Below are 17,006 nucleotides of genomic sequence, written 5' to 3'. Positions count from 1 at the left end.
TGCGTGTACGTGCGTGTGCGTGCGTGTGCTGAGTGTACGTGCGTGTGCGTGAGTGTGCGTGAGTGTACGTGCGTGTACGTGCGTGTGCGTGCGTGTGCGTGCGTGTACGTGCGTGTACGTGCGTGTACGTGCGTGTGCGTGCGTGTGCGTGCGTGCGTGTACGTGCGTGTGCGTGCGTGTACGTGCGTGTTCGTGCGTGTACGTGCGTGTACGTGTACGTGCGTGTACGTGCGTGTACGTGCGTGTACGTGTACGTGCGTATACATGCGTGTACGTGCGTGTACGTGCGCGCGCGTGTGTACGTGCGTGTACGTGCGTGTGCGTGCGTACGTGTACGTGCGTGCGTATACATGCGTGCGTTACGTGCGTGCGTGCACGTGTGTCTGCGTGCGTACGTGTACGTGCGGCGTGTACGTGCGTGCACGTGCGTGCGTGTACGTGCGTGCGTGTACGTGCGTGTACGTGCGTGCACGTGCGTGCGTGTACGTGCGTGTACGTGCGTGCGTGCGTGTACGTGCGTGTACGTGCGTGTACGTGCGTGTACGTGTACGTGCGTATACATGCGTGTACGTGCGTGTACGTGCATATACATGCGTGTACGTGCGTGTACGTGCGTGTACGTGTACGTGCGTATACATGCGTGTACGTGCGTGTACGTGCGTGTACGTGCGTGTACGTGTACGTGCGTATACATGCGTGTACGTGCGTGTACGTGCGTGTACGTGTACGTGCGTATACATGCGTGTACGTGCGTGTACGTGCGCGTGCGTGTGTACGTGCGTGTAGGTGCGTGTGCGTGCGTGCGTACGTGTACGTGCGTGCGTATACATGCGTGCATGTACGTGCGTGCACGTGTGTCTGCGTGCGTACGTGTACGTGCGTGCGTATACATGCGTGCATGTACGTGCGTGCACGTGTGTCTGCGTGCGTACGTGTACGTGCGTGCGTGTACGTGCGTGCGGTACGTGCGTGCACGTGTGTCTGTGTGCGTACGTGTACGTGCGTGCGTATACATGCGTGCGTGTACGTGCGTGCGTGCACGTGTGTCTGCGTGCGTACGTGTACGTGCGTGCGTGTATGTGCGTGTACGTGCGTGCGTGTACGTGCGTGTACGTGCGTGCGTGTACGTGCGTGCGTGTACGTGCGTGTACGTGCGTGCGTGTACGTGCGTGTACGTGCGTGTACGTGCGTGTACGTGCGTGTACGTACGTGCGTGTACGTGCGTGCGTGTACGTGCGTGTACGTGCGTGCGTGTACGTGCGTGTGCGTGCGTGTACGTGCGTGTACGTACGTGCGCGTGCGTGTACGTGCGTGCGTGTACGTGCGTGTACGTGCGTGCACGTGCGTGTACGTGCGTGTGCGTGCGTGTACGTGCGTGCGTGTGCGTGCGTGTGCGTACGTGTGCGTGCGTGTACGTGCGTGTACGTGCGTGTACGTGCGTGTACGTGTACGTGCGTATACATGCGTGTACGTGCGTGTACGTGCGTATACATGCGTGTACGTGCGTGTACGTGCGTGTACGTGCGTGTGCGTGTACGTGCGTATACATGCGTGTACGTGCGTGTACGTGCGTGTACGTGCGTGTACGGGTACGTGCGTATACATGCGTGTACGTGCGTGTACGTGCGCGTGCGTGTGTACGTGCGTGTAGGTGCGTGTGCGTGCGTGCGTACGTGTACGTGCGTGCGTATACATGCGTGCATGTACGTGCGTGCACGTGTGTCTGCGTGCGTACGTGTACGTGCGTGCGTGTACGTGCGTGCGTGTACGTGCGTGCGTGTACGTGCGTGCACGTGTGTCTGCGTGCGTACGTGTACGTGCGTGCGTATACATGCGTGCGTGTACGTGCGTGCGTGCCGTGTGTCTGCGTGCGTACGGTAGGTACGTGCGTTGCCGTGTACCGTGCGTGTACGTGCGTGCGTGTACGTGTCCGTGCGTTGTACGTGCGTGCGTGACGTTGTACGTCGTGCGTGTACGTGCGTGCGTGTACGTGCGTGTACGTGCGTGCGTGTACGTGCGTGCGTGTACGTGCGTGTACGTGCGTGCGTGTACGTGCGTGTGCGTGCGTGTACGTGCGTGCACGTACGTGCGCGTGCGTGTACGTGCGTGCGTGTACGTGCGTGTACGTGCGTGCGTGTACGTGCGTGTACGCGCGTACGTGTACGTGCGTGTACGTGCGTGCGTGCACGCACGTATACGTGCGTGCACGTGCGTGCGTGTGCGTACGTGTACGTGCGTGTACGTGCGTGCGTGTACGTGCGTGTACGTGCGTGTACGTGCGTGCACGTGCGTGCACGTGCGCGTGCGTGCGCGTGCGTGTGCGTGCGTGTGCGTGCGTGTGCGTGCGTGCGTGTACGTGCGTGCGTGTACGTGCGTGTACTGCGTGCGTGTACGTGCGTGTACTGGGCGTGTACGTTAGCGTGCGTGTACGTGCGTGTACGGCGTGTACGTGCGTGCGTGTACGTGCGTGTACGTGCGTGCGTGTACGTGCGTGTGCGTGCGTGTACGTGCGTGCACGTACGTGCGCGTGCGTGTACGTGCGTGCGTGTACGTGCGTGTACGTGCGTGCGTGTACGTGGCGTGTACGTGCGTGCGTGCACGCACGTATACGTGCGTGCACGTGCGTGCGTGTGCGTACGTGTACGTGCGTGTACGTGCGTGCGTGTACGTGCGTGTACGTGCGTGTACGTGCGTGCACGTGCGTGTGCGTGCGTGTACGTGTACGTGCGTATACATGCGTGTACGTGCGTGTACGTGCGTATACATGCGTGTACGTGCGTGTACGTGCGTGTACGTGCGTGTACGTGTACGTGCGTATACATGCGTGTACGTGCGTGTACGTGCGTGTACGTGCGTGTACGTGTACGTGCGTATACATGCGTGTACGTGCGTGTACGTGCGTGTACGTGCGTGTACGTGTACGTGCGTAGGCATGCGTGTACGTGCGTGTACGTGCGGGGTGCGTGTGTACGTGCGTGTAGGTGCGTGTGCGTGCGTGCGTACGTGTACGTGCGGGCGTATACATGCGTGCATGTACGTGCGTGCACGTGTGTCTGCGTGCGTACGTGTACGTGCGTGCGTATACATGCGTGCATGTACGTGCGTGCACGTGTGTCTGCGTGGCGTACGTGTACGTGCGTGCGTGTACGTGCGTGCGTGTACGTGCGGGCACGTGTGTCTGCGTGCGTACGTGTACGTGCGTGCGTATACATGCGTGCTGGTACGTGCGTGCGTGCACGTGTGTCTGCGTGCGTACGTGTACGTGCGTGCGTGTATGTGCGTGTACGTGCGTGCGTGTACGTGCGTGTACGTGCGTGCGTGTACGTGCGTGCGTGTACGTGCTTGTACGTGCGTGCGTGTACGTGCGTGTACGTGCGTGCGTGTACGTGCGTGTACGTGCGTGTACGTACGTGCGTGTACGTGCGTGCCGTGTACGTGCGTGTACGTGCGTGCGTGTACGTGCGTGTGCGTGCGTGTACGTGCGTGTACGTACGTGCGCGTGCGTGTACGTGCGTGCGTGTACGTGTGTGTACGTGCGTGCGTGTACGTGCGTGTACGCGCGTACGTGTACGTGCGTGTACGTGCGTGCGTGTACGTGCGTGTACGTGCGTGTACGTGCGTGCACGTGCGTGTACGTGCGTGTGCGTGCGTGTACGTGCGTGCGTGTGCGTGCGGGTGCGTGCGTGTGCGTACGTGTGCGTGCGTGTACGTGCGTGTACGTGCGTGTACGTGTACGTGCGTATACATGCGTGTACGTGCGTGTACGTGCGTATACATGCGTGTACGTGCGTGTACGTGCGTGTACGTGCGTGTACGTGTACGTGCGTATACATGCGTGTACGTGCGTGTACGTGCGTGTACGTGCGTGTGCGTGTACGTGCGTATACATGCGTGTACGTGCGTGTACGTGCGCGTGCGTGTGTACGTGCGTGTAGGTGCGTGTGCGTGCGTGCGTACGTGTACGTGCGTGCGTATACATGCGTGCATGTACGTGCGTGCACGTGTGTCTGCGTGCGTACGTGTACGTGCGTGCGTGTACGTGCGTGCGTGTACGTGCGTGTACGTGCGTGCACGTGTGTCTGCGTGCGTACGTGTACGTGCGTGCGTATACATGCGTGCGTGTACGTGCGTGCGTGCACGTGTGTCTGCGTGCGTACGTGTACGTGCGTGCGTGTACGTGCGTGTACGTGCGTGCGTGTACGGCCGTGCGTGTACGTGCGTGTACGTGCGTGCGTGTACGTGCGTGCGTGTACGTGCGTGTACGTGCGTGCGTGTACGTGCGTGTACGTGCGTGCGTGTACGTGCGTGTACGTGCGTGCGTGTACGTGCGTGCGTGTACGTGCGTGTACGTGCGTGCGTGTACGTGCGTGTGCGTGCGTGTACGTGCGTGCACGTACGTGCGCGTGCGTGTACGTGCGTGCGTGTACGTGCGTGTACGTGCGTGCGTGTACGTGCGTGTACGCGCGTACGTGTACGTGCGTGTACGTGCGTGCGTGCACGCACGTATACGTGCGTGCGTGCACGCACGTATACGTGCGTGCACGTGCGTGCGTGTGCGTACGTGTACGTGCGTGTACGTGCGTGCGTGTACGTGCGTGTACGTGCGTGTACGTGCGTGCACGTGCGTGTACGTGCGTGTGCGTGCGTGTACGTGCGTGTGCGTGCGTGCGTGTGCGTGCGTGCGTGTACGTGCGTGTACGTGCGTGCACGTGCGTGTGCGTGTGTGCGTGTGCGTGCGTGCGCGTGCGTGTACGTGCGTGCGTGTGCGTGCGTGTGCGTGCGTGCGCGTGTGTGCGTGCGTGTACGTGCGTGTGCGTGCGTGTACGTGCGTGCGCGTACGTGCGTGTACGTGCGTGCGTGCACGTGCGTGCGTGTACGTGCGTGCGTGCATGTGCGTGCGCGTGTACGTGCGTGCGCGTGTGTGCGTGCGTGTACGTGCGTGTGCGTGCGCGTGCGTGTGCGTGCGTGTACGTGCGTGTACGTGCGTGCGCGTGTGTGCGTGCGTGTACGTGCGTGCGTGTACGTGCGTGCGTGTACGTACGTGCGTGTACGTGCGTGCGTGCGCGTGCGTGCGTGCACGTGGGTGCGCGTGCGTGTACGTGCGTGCGTGTACGTGCGTGCGTGTACGTGCGTGTACGTGTACGTGCGTGCACGTGCGTGCGTGCGCGTGTGTACGTGCGTGCGCGTGTGTACGTGCGTGCGTGTGTGTGCGTGCGCTCGTCACCCAGCACGATGAGCTTGACGGACACCTGCTGGATGAAAGCGCCGAACTTGACTTTGCACGTGTAGAAGCCGTAGTCTCGCGTCTGCACCCCGACGATCTTCAGCGACGCGTCCCGCTGCGTCACGTTGCGGGCGAAGCGCATGCGGGACGCGTACTCCGGGTAGACGTGCTCCACGCCCCTGACGTACGTGGCCAACTGGGGATAGGGGGACGGACAACAAGTATAACCCGTAAACACAAAGTTGTTCACTATAAATCCTTTATATGCGTGGCATCGGCTAGAGTCCTCTCGTCCTCTGGCTTGAGATGGCTGCCACCTATGGGTCAGGTGATTGTCTGCCACCATTAAGCAATTGGTAATTAAATATTTAATTTGTTTTCCCTAAACAGTGTAAAATTTTTGAAACATTTTTCACGAAAATTAATTGTCACACACAACAAGTCTGTGTAGCAAAATGTCAGCTCGATTGGATCACGGGAAGTGGGTTAAAAAACGACCGAAAGATTTGCACGACGTGTCCGAGAGAGAGAGAGAACGCGTCCAGCGCGGAGACGGAGCCGCGAGACTTTGTGTCGTCAAGGTGCGGAACGGGTCGTCGTTGTTGTTGTTGTCGTTGTGGTCGCACTGCACGATTGAGAGAGGTGGTGGTGGTGGTGGCGGTGGTGGTGGTGGTGATGGTGGTGATGGCGGTGACGGTGGTGGCGGTGATGGCGGCGGTGGTGGTGGTGGTGGTGGTGGTGGCGGCGGTGGTGGTGGCGGTGGTGGTGGCGGCGGTGGTGGCGGTGGCGGCGGTGGCGGCGGTGGTGGTGGCGGCGGTGGGCAGCGGTGGCGGTGGTGGTGGTGGTGGTGGCGGCGGTGGTGGCGGTGATGGTGGTGATGGCGGTGGCGGTGGTGGCGGTGATGGCGGCGGTGGTGGTGGTGGCGGTGGTGGCGGCGGTGGTGGTGGTGGCGGTGGTGGCGGTGGCGGCGGTGGCGGCGGTGGTGATGGTAGCGGTGGCGGTGGTGGCGGCGGTGGCGGCGGCGGCTTTCATCCAGCAGTGACACAAGCAGCTCAGCGCATTCTCTGCGTGTGCGATGGGTTCTCTGTCTCTCTCTCTCTCACTCACATGGATGTTGGTGGTGGGCATCTGCATGAACCACTCCACGTCCAGGTGTTCAGTGGGCGCCGGATCGACCGTCCAGGTGCAGCCCAGCAGCACCGTCTCGCCCTCCGCTTTCTCTACCCACGAGACGGCTGCCAAGGGGAGGGGGGGGTGGTGGTGACACGGTTGTGAAGTAATGTCTTCAAGAGTCACGTAAATGTTTTTGTGTTTCTCTGTTAGCGCCACAAACACGTCGGAGTTGTGGTAGATTTACCCGCACAGGCTCACTCAGAGAGGCATAGACTCACACAGTGACCCCTAGACTCACACATGTACCCATAGACTCACTCAGAGAAGCATAGACTCACACAGAGACCCGTAGACTCACACAGAGACCCGTAAACTCACACAGAGACCCACAGACTCACACAGAGACCCCTAGACTCACACATGTACCCATTGACTCACTCAGAGAAGCATAGACTCACACAGTGACCCGTAGACTCACACAGAAACCCGTAAACTCACACAGAGACCCACAGACTCACACAGAGACCCCTAGACTCACACATGTACCCATTGACTCACTCAGAGAAGCATAGACTCACACAGTGACCCGTAGACTCACACAGAGACCCACAGACTCACACAGAGACCCACAGACTCACACAGATACCCATAGACTCACACAGAGACCCACAGACTCACACAGAGACCCATAGACTCACACAGAGACCCACATACTCACACAGAGACCCATAGACTCAGAGACCCACAGACTCACACATATACCCACAGACTCACACAGAGACCCATATACTCACACAGAGACCCATAGACTCACACAGAGACCCATATACTCACACAGTGACCCATATACTCACACAGTGACCCATATACTCAGAGACCCACAGACTCACACAGTGACCCATATACTCACACAGAGACCCATAGACTCACACAGAGACCCACAGACTCACACAGTGACCCACATACTCACACAGAGACCCATAGACTCACACAGAGACCCATAGACTCACACAGAGACCCATATACTCACACAGAGACCCATAGACTCACACAGAGACCCATAGACTCACATAGAGACCCACAGACTCACACAGATACCCGTAGACTCACACAGAGACCCACACACTCACACAGAGACCCATAGACTCACACAGAGACCCACAGACTCACACAGAGACCCACAGACTCACACAGAGACCCACAGACTCACACAGAGACCCACAGACTCACACAGAGACCCATAGACTCACACAGAGACCCATAGACTCACACAGTGACCCATATACTCACACAGAGACCCATATATTCACAAAGAGACCCACAGACTCACACAGAGACCCACAGACTCACACAGAGACCCACAGACTCACAGAGACCCACAGACTCACACAGAGACCCATAGACTCACACAGAGACTCACAGACTCACACAGAGACCCACAGACTCACACAGAGACCCATACCCAGGCGCTAACCACTGCACCACCGCTCCCCGTCACCGCAGCAGCTCGTGTGCCAGGCTAGGTTCACTTTGAGACATCGAACCCCCCTCACAACAGATCCGCACCGCCCCCCCCCCCACCACCGTTACCAACAGCGCTCGTGCCAGGCTAGGTGCACTTGGCAACGGAACAAACACGTCACACAAACACGTCACACAAAAACAAAGAATAAGATGTCACGAGTCACCAGACAGACGCCGACTCACCGCCCGTGGCGACCTCCATCATCAACAACAACATCAACAACAGCAACAACAACAGCAACAACAGCGCTCGTGCCAGGCTAGGTGCACTTGGCAACGGAACAAACACGTCACACAAAAAAAATAAGATGTCACCAGACAGACGCCGACTCACCGCCCGTGGCGACCTCCATCATCATCATCAACAACAACAGCAACAACGACAACAGCGCAGAGCGAGACATCAACAACGCGGCCGCCATTGCTTCTTCATCTCGCGCCGTGACGTCACGGGGCGAGGGGCGGGGTTCCGGTGGATTCACCCCCCACAAAGCCCCGCCCCTCGCGCCGTGACGTCACGGGGCGAGGGGCGGGGTTCCGGTGGATTCACCCCCCAACCCCCTCCGCTCTGAACGCCCCTCCCCTTTCCCTCGGCAAGGTTAAAGGTCAAAAGCAAACGAGTCGACCTTTAACCCTTGTACCCTGAGCCCGTACGAATGACCAGATTGCAGGGTAACTGCTGCGGTGCCACTACTACACATGGACACGGTGTAGAACAGTTCGATTTAAAGCTTATTTCGTGACTGCAGGGATTCATCTTCTTGGTTCTTTCGGTAAAGTCATCACGTAGAATAAAAATAAAACATAATTATTTTATTATGTTTTATTTTTATTATTTTATTACTTCCATTCTACGTGACTTTAACGAAAGAACCAAGAAGATTATTTTATTATGTTTTATTTTTATTATTTTATTACTTCCATTCTACGTGACTTTAACGAAAGAACCAAGAAGATTATTTTATTATGTTTTATTTTTATTATTTTATTACTTCCATTCTACGTGACTTTAACGAAAGAACCAAGAAGATTATTTTATTATGTTTTATTTTTATTATTTTATTACTTCCCTTCTACGTGACTTTAACGAAAGAACCAAGAAGAAGGTGTACAACAGGTGGATGCTTGCTAGAGCGCTGCATTCATGTTTTTAAATAAAAGGGAAAATTTGTGAATGTGTCCGAAATGTTTAGCATACTTCGATTTAAAGCTTTTTTCGTGACTGCAGGGATTCATCATCTTGGTTCTTTCGGTAAAGTCACGTAGAAGCGAAGTAATAAAATAATAAAAATGCAACATAATAATAATTCTCAGAATTATTTGATTTTATTATGTTTTATAATAAAATAATAAAAATAAAACATAATAAAATCAAATAATTCTGAGAATTATTTTATTTTATTATGTTTTATTTTTATTATTTTATTACTTCCCTTCTACGTGACTTTACCTAAAGAACCAAGAAGATGTTTAGCATACTTCCCAACATGCATCAAACTTGACATTTGGCACGTGGATAGCTTCCAGACTGTACACAATGCAAAAAGTATAAAAATAGACTTTTGTATTTTTGGGGGGGCGGGGGGGCGCAATAATGGATATATTTTGCACGGCAAGTGAGCGGTGACGTCACATTAGTGACGTCACCGCCTTCTTCTTGGTCACATTAGTGACGTCACCGCCTTCTTCTTGGTCACATTAGTGACGTCACATCGGTGACGTCACATCGGTGATGTCACCCGCATGCGGCAGCGTCACGCAGTGTGCCTGATGACGTCACCCCCCCCACCCTCCCCGTACGGTCGTAAGCGCGCAAGCAAGCAAGTGAACTTCATATAAAGGATTAAAAAAATTAACCCGTAGAAACAAAGTTTTTCACTCTAAATCCTTTATATGCGTGGCGGCTAGAGTCCTCTCGTCCTCTGGCTTGAGATGGCTGCCACCTATGGGTCAGATGATTGTCTGCCAGTATTAAGCAATTGGTAATTAAATATAAAAAAAATTCCCTAAACAGTGTAAATTTTGGAAAAAAAAAATTTCACGAACATTAATTGTCTGTCACAACGAGTCTGTGTGCAAAATGTCAGCTCGATTGGATCACGGGAAGTGGGTTAAAAAACGACCGAAATATTTGCACGGTCCTAAGCAAGCAAGTGAACTTAATATAACGGATTTAAAAGAGCAACAGAGCTGAGACAAATAGGGGGGGGGGGGGGGCAAGCGGAGCCCCTTGGAGAAACAGCGACAGTCAAGAGGGCTGCAAGGAGGAGGGGCGGGGGAAGTGGCGGTGACCGAACGAGACGGCAGAGATGCGCACGAGAGAGATCGGGACTGCAGCCAAGAAAGTTGGGTGCCCAAAATGCCGAGACGGAGAGAGAGACAAGAGTAGGGGTGGTCGACCGTGTCAAAAAAAGCTGAGGGGGGGGGCATGTAGAGAGCAGGGACGGTTTCTTCATTAGGGCGATTGGGCGACGCACCACCAATGTCATTCAACCACAGAGTGACGCGAGCCGTCACTGCAGCCTCTGGATATAGTCCAATCGGCGTCATGTCACGTTCTGTGGAGTACCGCCTCTTTTTGGGCGATTTCACTCCGGCTGAGAATCGCCCCGAGTGTTCCCATAGACTTACATTCAAAGATGTTTTTTTTCGAACGGCGGGCGCTGCAATGCATTCTCTACGGCTTCCGGGAGGGCTCGCCCTAACGTGCTTACGTCATCATACGTAAGCACGTTTCATCTAACAATATAATTTGTCGCCACCTAGTGGAATCTTTAATAAAATAAACTTGAGTGGATTGTAATAATAGTGAGTATAGAAACAAACAAGATGTATTGTAAGAGTCACTTTATTTTGCATTAATATTAAAGAAGTGAAGTTGCCTTTACATGCTTAAGCTGTTAATTTATCCATTGCATCGGTGGACCTTATCCTTATCAATCATCCAGACATTTGCCCCCCCTGAGAGATTTTGCAGGAGCCGCCACTGATAGAGAGCGATGCAAAATATGCCACCGCGTGCATGCTTATGAAATTATTACACAAACCGCCTGCCACTACCCCCCCAACCTCCCCGATAAAAATTATAATCAAACGGTACCTATGAACACGACGCAAATCCTGATGCAGGTTTCAGGCTCTAAAAATTAGCGGCTGTTCTTCATAACCTGGGGTGCATCACGCTGCAGTGCCTGTGGGTGCGAGATGCCCTTTCTGTATTCTTAGGTTTTTTTCACATAGGTAAAAACATTAAAAAGTAAAATAAAATAAAAATCACGACGTTTCGGAGGCAACACAAGCTTCCGTCTTCAGGTGGAACCGTCACAGCCACGACAGCCGTATCAAGTGAATGAGAGATTGCAGGAGCTACCACTCCGTTTATATAATGGTTATATAAACGGATATATAATGGTTATGTAATGCGGGCGTAAATGGGCGGGGCGGATATGACGATCCGAGAGGGAGGAGTCAGGGTGACGTGGGGGAGAAGTTATAGCGGGGAGACAGGAAGCTATCTGGGGAGTCGGGGGAGTGAAGGGTGGTGAACACGTTGGGTGGTCGCCGTGCCTCAGCCTGGTGGCTGAGGGGCTCATGACGGCGCCAGCCAGCGGGGTGGAAGAGAGAGTGGAGGATTGAGGTAGGAAGTGGCGAGATAGCCACAGAGGCCACGAAGGGCTGAGGTAGGAAATGGCGAGATAGCCACAGAGGCCACGAAGGGCTGAGGTAGGAAATGGCGAGATAGCCACAGAGGCCACGAAGGGCTGAGGTAGGAAATGGCGAGATAGCCATAGAGGCCACGAAGGGCTGACATTGGGAGGTGGCGAGATCGCCACGCACGGAGGAACAGGGAGCAGAGATGGAGCTGCTGGGGGAGCAGCCAGAGGGCTGTACCAAGAGCCTGCAGCGGAGCTGCAGGAGCGTGGAAGGCTACGGGAGCGAAGGCAGATGTGGGGCTGCCAGGGAGAGAGTCTCAGGAGGAGTGCCGTGTGGGAAGGAGAACGCGAACCCCAAATAAAGGACACGGAGTCAGCAAGAAGTGTCTGAGTCCTTTTATTACAGTTATATAAACGGAGTGGTAGCTCTTGCAATCTCTCATTTATTTGATACAGCTATATGTACTTGATACGGCTGTCGTGGCTGTGACGGTTCCACCTGAAGACGGATGCTTGTGTTGCCTCCGAAACGTCGTGATTTTTATTTTATTTTACTTTTTAATGTTTTTACCTACACGGTGACTTTACCGAAAAAACCTAAGGATATGAATCATTGCAGTCACGAAAGCTTCAAATCTAGAACCTCCTTCCCGACACGCAACACGTAACTCCGTCACAATCGCGCTCCAGAATCCCACCTGGATTTCGTGGTGGTTTCCGTGCTGTCTCCACCCCCCCCCCCGCACCCCCCACACATTTTTGAATATTATTAGAACGTAAAACAACCTAAACAACACAAAATAGATTGCTTGCCGTGTCATCGCACTTGCAGCATCACGTTTGTCGTCCACTCATTGATATGCTATTTTTTAAAATCCTTTATATTAAGTTCGCTTGCTTGCTTACGACCGTGCAAATCTTTCGGTCGTTTTTTAACCCACTTCCCGTGATCCAATCGAGCTGGCATTTTCCACACAGACTCGTTGTGCCAGACAATTATTGTTCGTGAAAAAAAATTCCCAAAATTTTACACTTTTTAGGCAAAAAAAAAATATTTTACATATATTCAAAAGAACTCATTCTTGGCTTTGGCTGAATGTCAGAGTGTAAGAGCTCAGAGCGTAACCCCTCCACAGGCCGTGGCAGAGTAGCGCAGTTGGTAGCGCCCTCGCTTCCCATGCCAAAGGTTGCGGGATCGATCCCCGCGTCCTCCACAGGCGAATATATTTTTAAATCCTTTATATTAAGTTCGCTGCCACGCATATCATAAACAACTACGCTGGTTTGGTCGTCTGCGTGCGTATCTGGACGTTAATTTATTTACGGACCCGCCCAAACAGCTCGCTCTGATTCGATGAAAATAAAACAGCCGGCAAAAAGCCACAGCTCACTTTGATTCGATAAAAATAAATAATTAACACGCCCGGAAGAGAGCGATAGCATAGGTTTGGCATGGTCTGCGCCGCAGTGCTGCAGTGCACTGTGGGCGCAGACCCTGCGCTGTGTGAGTGTGGTGTGTATTGTTGTATATGTTGGTTATGAAAATTTGTTATGTTGTATGCGTGCGCGGGTGAATTATTATGTTGTATGTGTGGGTTATGAATATTCAGTGGAAATAATAATAATTAATGAAATTTGGCCAAATGTGTAATTATCCGGAAATGTTAATTATGTAATTACGCACATTTTAATTATGCCAATTCGAGAGGTAATCGTATTAATTATGCGAGTGGGTGTAATTATGATAACGCAAGTCGTTATGATAACCAGACCCCGGTTCACCCCGTTATCGCTTTAACATTTACTGAGTATGTATTAGTGTGTTTATTAAGGTCACCAAGTTCAAATCTCAACGCAGAAGCAGATCTTATGCATAGATTTCAGGAAAGAATCACACAACCACTTCTGTATTGATCAATTTATTACTAATTCAACCTTAACTATGATATAGTATGCGAACTCTCAATCCCGGAACGTCAATACGGCATCAATACAGTATCATCAACGATTGTCTGATTTCACTTTGACAACTGCACATGGATCCCGCATAACGCGATGGTTGTTAGTGAGAGAGAGAGTCGTTAAAACATGCAAATACTATGCTAAGAAAACCTTAACGTTAATGAATGATTATACTCAATATTGTTCACGCAGTACCGCACTCCTTATTGATCATACGCAACCCTTATCACGTTGTTAACACCTTGGGTCACGGGACAGTTGAATATTCTGTAGAGGATGCGAGTACGTGCGGCGATTATGACTGAAGGATACTTGAAAGATTATACGGCGATAAAAAAAAAACACAATCAAAACAGTTACTATTCTTAAAGGCACCAATCTCAACAGATACATCGGAAGGTTATCTGACAGCAGAACGGCTCGGAGTAAGGGCCTGCGACGGTGCTCCTTTTCCGAAGATCGTTATCTTATACCAAGTTTACTAATTGGGGACCAGATCACCTGATAAGGATCCGGTGGCCACCACTCCCCACGTGAGCGTGGCTCGGCGGAAGGAGGTGCCAAGAATCAGTTCGTATTGATGGATCTGTTGGGAATTTATGCGATTAAGAGTACAGCCCACTAAATATTAAAGATAAAAATTAAGAATACTCTTATACGACGGAGGCCACCACTCGGTCTCGTTGTGATGCCTTCCCAGCCACGGATGACTTATGGGTTCGAGTGTGTTTGAGTGGTAAGAGTTGTCTTGAATAGTCAGTGTTCGGAGTCGATTCTTTATGTCAAACAGACGCCTGGTGGTCGTGTGGTGAGGGGGCGGTGCGCGTCATACGTATCAGGCGCTCTCCTGTCACCGTGGTGAATTGGCTCGGATGGCTGTTGATACGCTGTCGCAGTTCGGAACCCGGTCGGTAGGTGGCGCCCACAACTCGCTCGTAGCGTGCAGCGTTGGATCGTCGCCAAGTCGCGACGCTCACCACCGGCGGCAGCGGAGATCTCCGTCGGCAGCAGAGATTGACGAGCTGAAGATGAGTCGAGCCGACCCGCTGGTCGCAGCTCGCTCCTGAGTCGACCCTCCCGGTCGAGCTCGCTCCTGGGTCGACCCGCTGGTCGCCCTCGCTCCTGAGTCGACTCTCTGGTCGCACTCCTGAGTGGACCCGCTCTGGTCGCACTCGTTCCTGAGTCGACCCTCCCGGTCGAGCTTCTGAGTGGACCCTCCCGGTCGAGCTTCTGAGTGGACCCTCCCGTCGCACTCCTGCTGAGTCGACCCTCCCGGTCGAGCTTCTGAGTGGACCCTCCCGTCGCACTCCTGCTGAGTCGACCCTCCCGGTCGAGCTTCTGAGTGGACCCTCCCGTCGCACTGGTTTCCAATGTTCAGGATCCGTTCCTTTATGCTGAAAAATCCCCCTGGATCCCGCCCACAAGGCGGGGCTTCCGATTTTTGCTGTGTCAGGATCTGTCCGTAGGCAGGTGTGTCCATGTGTGTGTCCGTATGTCCTTGTGTGCATCACTGACGGTATATTCCGTTGTCAACTCCCTCCATAAAACCCACGAGCAAACAACCAGATGTTACAAATTGTCTCGAAGTCGTCTCTCTGTCTGGGTGCAATTTATCTCTTGTCTGGCCTTCTTCATGAACCCAAAACACAGACGTTACAAATCGTCTCATAGGCGTCTTTGTTCGTGTTGCACAACCTGGAGGGGGGGCAACACTCTCTCCGACCCGGCGCACAAAGAAATGGTTAAAAGTTTTAAGTTAACATTTGTCCCTTACTATTTCACAGTTATGATTCTGTATGTAACCTAAGGTCTGTCGTTTCCCATCGTGGTTCCCGACCCAAGTGTAGGTGTTTCCCCGAGCGTACACACACTCCTATCCCGCGCTGCGGGGATACAAAGACGGCCGGGATCTCCCTTTCTCTCCGACCCTGGGTTTAACATCGTTTTTTTTATTATGTATTTATATTCGACCTGGTGGTGATTCATCCCGTTATCCTGGCTTTTCCATAAGTTTTACTTTTGTCTTTCATGCATATACTTATTACTATTAATTTATTTCCGATATCTTAGGTTAAGGGGTAAGTTTCTTGATCCTAGGAATTCGTATTCCTTGGTGCCTGGATGGTTATATAAGCGGAATATAGTTTATGGTGAATAGCGTTAACATTGATGTTATGTGCGATATTATGTATTGTGATGTCTTTAACTTAACTTGTTTGTCAGGGCTTTACTGACACGAAGTTGCATTCCATGGTCCGCAGTCTTTGCCCCACCCTATCTCTGCTCGCCGTTGTTGTTGCCTGCCGTTAATTCAAGGCCTCATTAATTTCCGTCACCCCTGAGTAGGTGAGGGCGGTTGAACCTTGGAGTCAGTTCTGGTTTTTGTCTGCCTACTTCTTCTTGTGTCCCCTGACCCCGGGAGTTATTATTCTACTTTATGGCCTGTCGAAGCCCCACTCGCTGTTGCTGGGCTGGTGTTGTTCCCGGCTTTTTGCTTACGTTTGCAGTTCGCCGTGCTCTTGATTTCCTTCCCTCTTCAACCTTATATTGACTATTCGCTCCTGTCTGGGTGCGATTCAATTTTGACTTAGGAAGGTTCTGATTGTCATATGCTTCGGGTCGAATTGTATAGAAAGTATTGAAGTATGGAAATAACATTTCATATTGACTTAATGATGGTGATGGTTCAGTAGGCGTAACTTGTGACCTGGTTTAATTGGAGTGGGTGTGAATATCAATAACTTTAGCCTACTCTGTTGTTAAATTCCGACTTTAACGTTACTTTAATAGCAATACAGAATAATTGAGCTTTTTGTCTTAACTAGGCGAATGCGAACTTCTGGTGACCCCCGCAGCCGTGTTGTTCAGCTGGGTCTTGTGCCTTGAGAGATATACAACCCTCTTTTAAATCACCTCTCCCCCTGCCAACCTTCTGCTCTGGGAGTGTTTATTCTTGATTCCAGGTCCAAGGCCCCCTCACATCCAGACGCGCAGGGTTGTTTACATCAGCTCCCCCCCCTGTGCACGTGTTCTAACTAGCTCGGAATTCCTGAACACACAATCAGTGATGATTCCTGGCTTTCTGTGGTTGTGATTTAGACAAAGGCGCCTCTGTTTTCTTCCATTGCCTTTGAGTCGACACTGCCCTATTATTTGCCCATGTGCTGAGGTCATAGAATTCGTTTTGACTTCAGTAATATTAACATTCAGTATTGGATTAGCAAATGGGCAATGGTTCATTGATGTAGCTCGCAGCCTGGTCTCCAATTTGAGCGAGCGCGAGGATCGATAATTTAGCCTACTCTGTTGTTGAATTTCGAATTTTGACGTTACTTTAAAACCATGCAGGATGATTGGGCTTTTGCCTTAACTATGTCTGGCTGACACTCCCACTGTCTCTGCCGCCTGCACGGGTGACATGTGCCCGTTCATCAGGCCTTATCTTCCCTTGAAGCAACGTTGTAAATTCTGCCATCCTAGCCCTCCTCCGGTTCATTACTTAACAACACCTGGTGTTTTGCAGTTTGCTG

At 52.6% G+C, this 17,006-nt stretch overlaps 1 protein-coding gene across 1 annotated transcript in view; it reads right to left on the bottom strand.

Annotated features, from left to right (window-relative positions):
- The window catches only part of LOC133362303 (coxsackievirus and adenovirus receptor-like), a 33,090-nt gene extending 25,027 nt beyond the window's left edge, over positions 1–8,063 (bottom strand). Inside the window, exons 1-3 of the mRNA XM_061581228.1 lie at positions 8,045–8,063; positions 6,332–6,459; positions 5,225–5,420 (exon numbers count right to left, since the gene is read on the bottom strand). Coding sequence (XP_061437212.1) covers positions 5,225–5,420; positions 6,332–6,459; positions 8,045–8,063 — 343 coding nt within the window. The remainder of the gene's footprint in view (positions 1–5,224; positions 5,421–6,331; positions 6,460–8,044) is intronic.
- Between the last annotated feature and the right edge of the window lie 8,943 nt (positions 8,064–17,006).

This window comes from Lethenteron reissneri, unplaced genomic scaffold (genome assembly GCF_015708825.2).
Source record: "Lethenteron reissneri isolate LAM-NWPU_2019-01 unplaced genomic scaffold, ASM1570882v1 scaffold_1430, whole genome shotgun sequence".
In the NCBI taxonomy this organism is placed as follows: Eukaryota; Metazoa; Chordata; class Hyperoartia; order Petromyzontiformes; family Petromyzontidae; genus Lethenteron; species Lethenteron reissneri.
The sequence above is the reverse complement of the archived record's forward strand: the minus strand, read 5'-3'. Positions and strand labels throughout refer to the sequence as shown.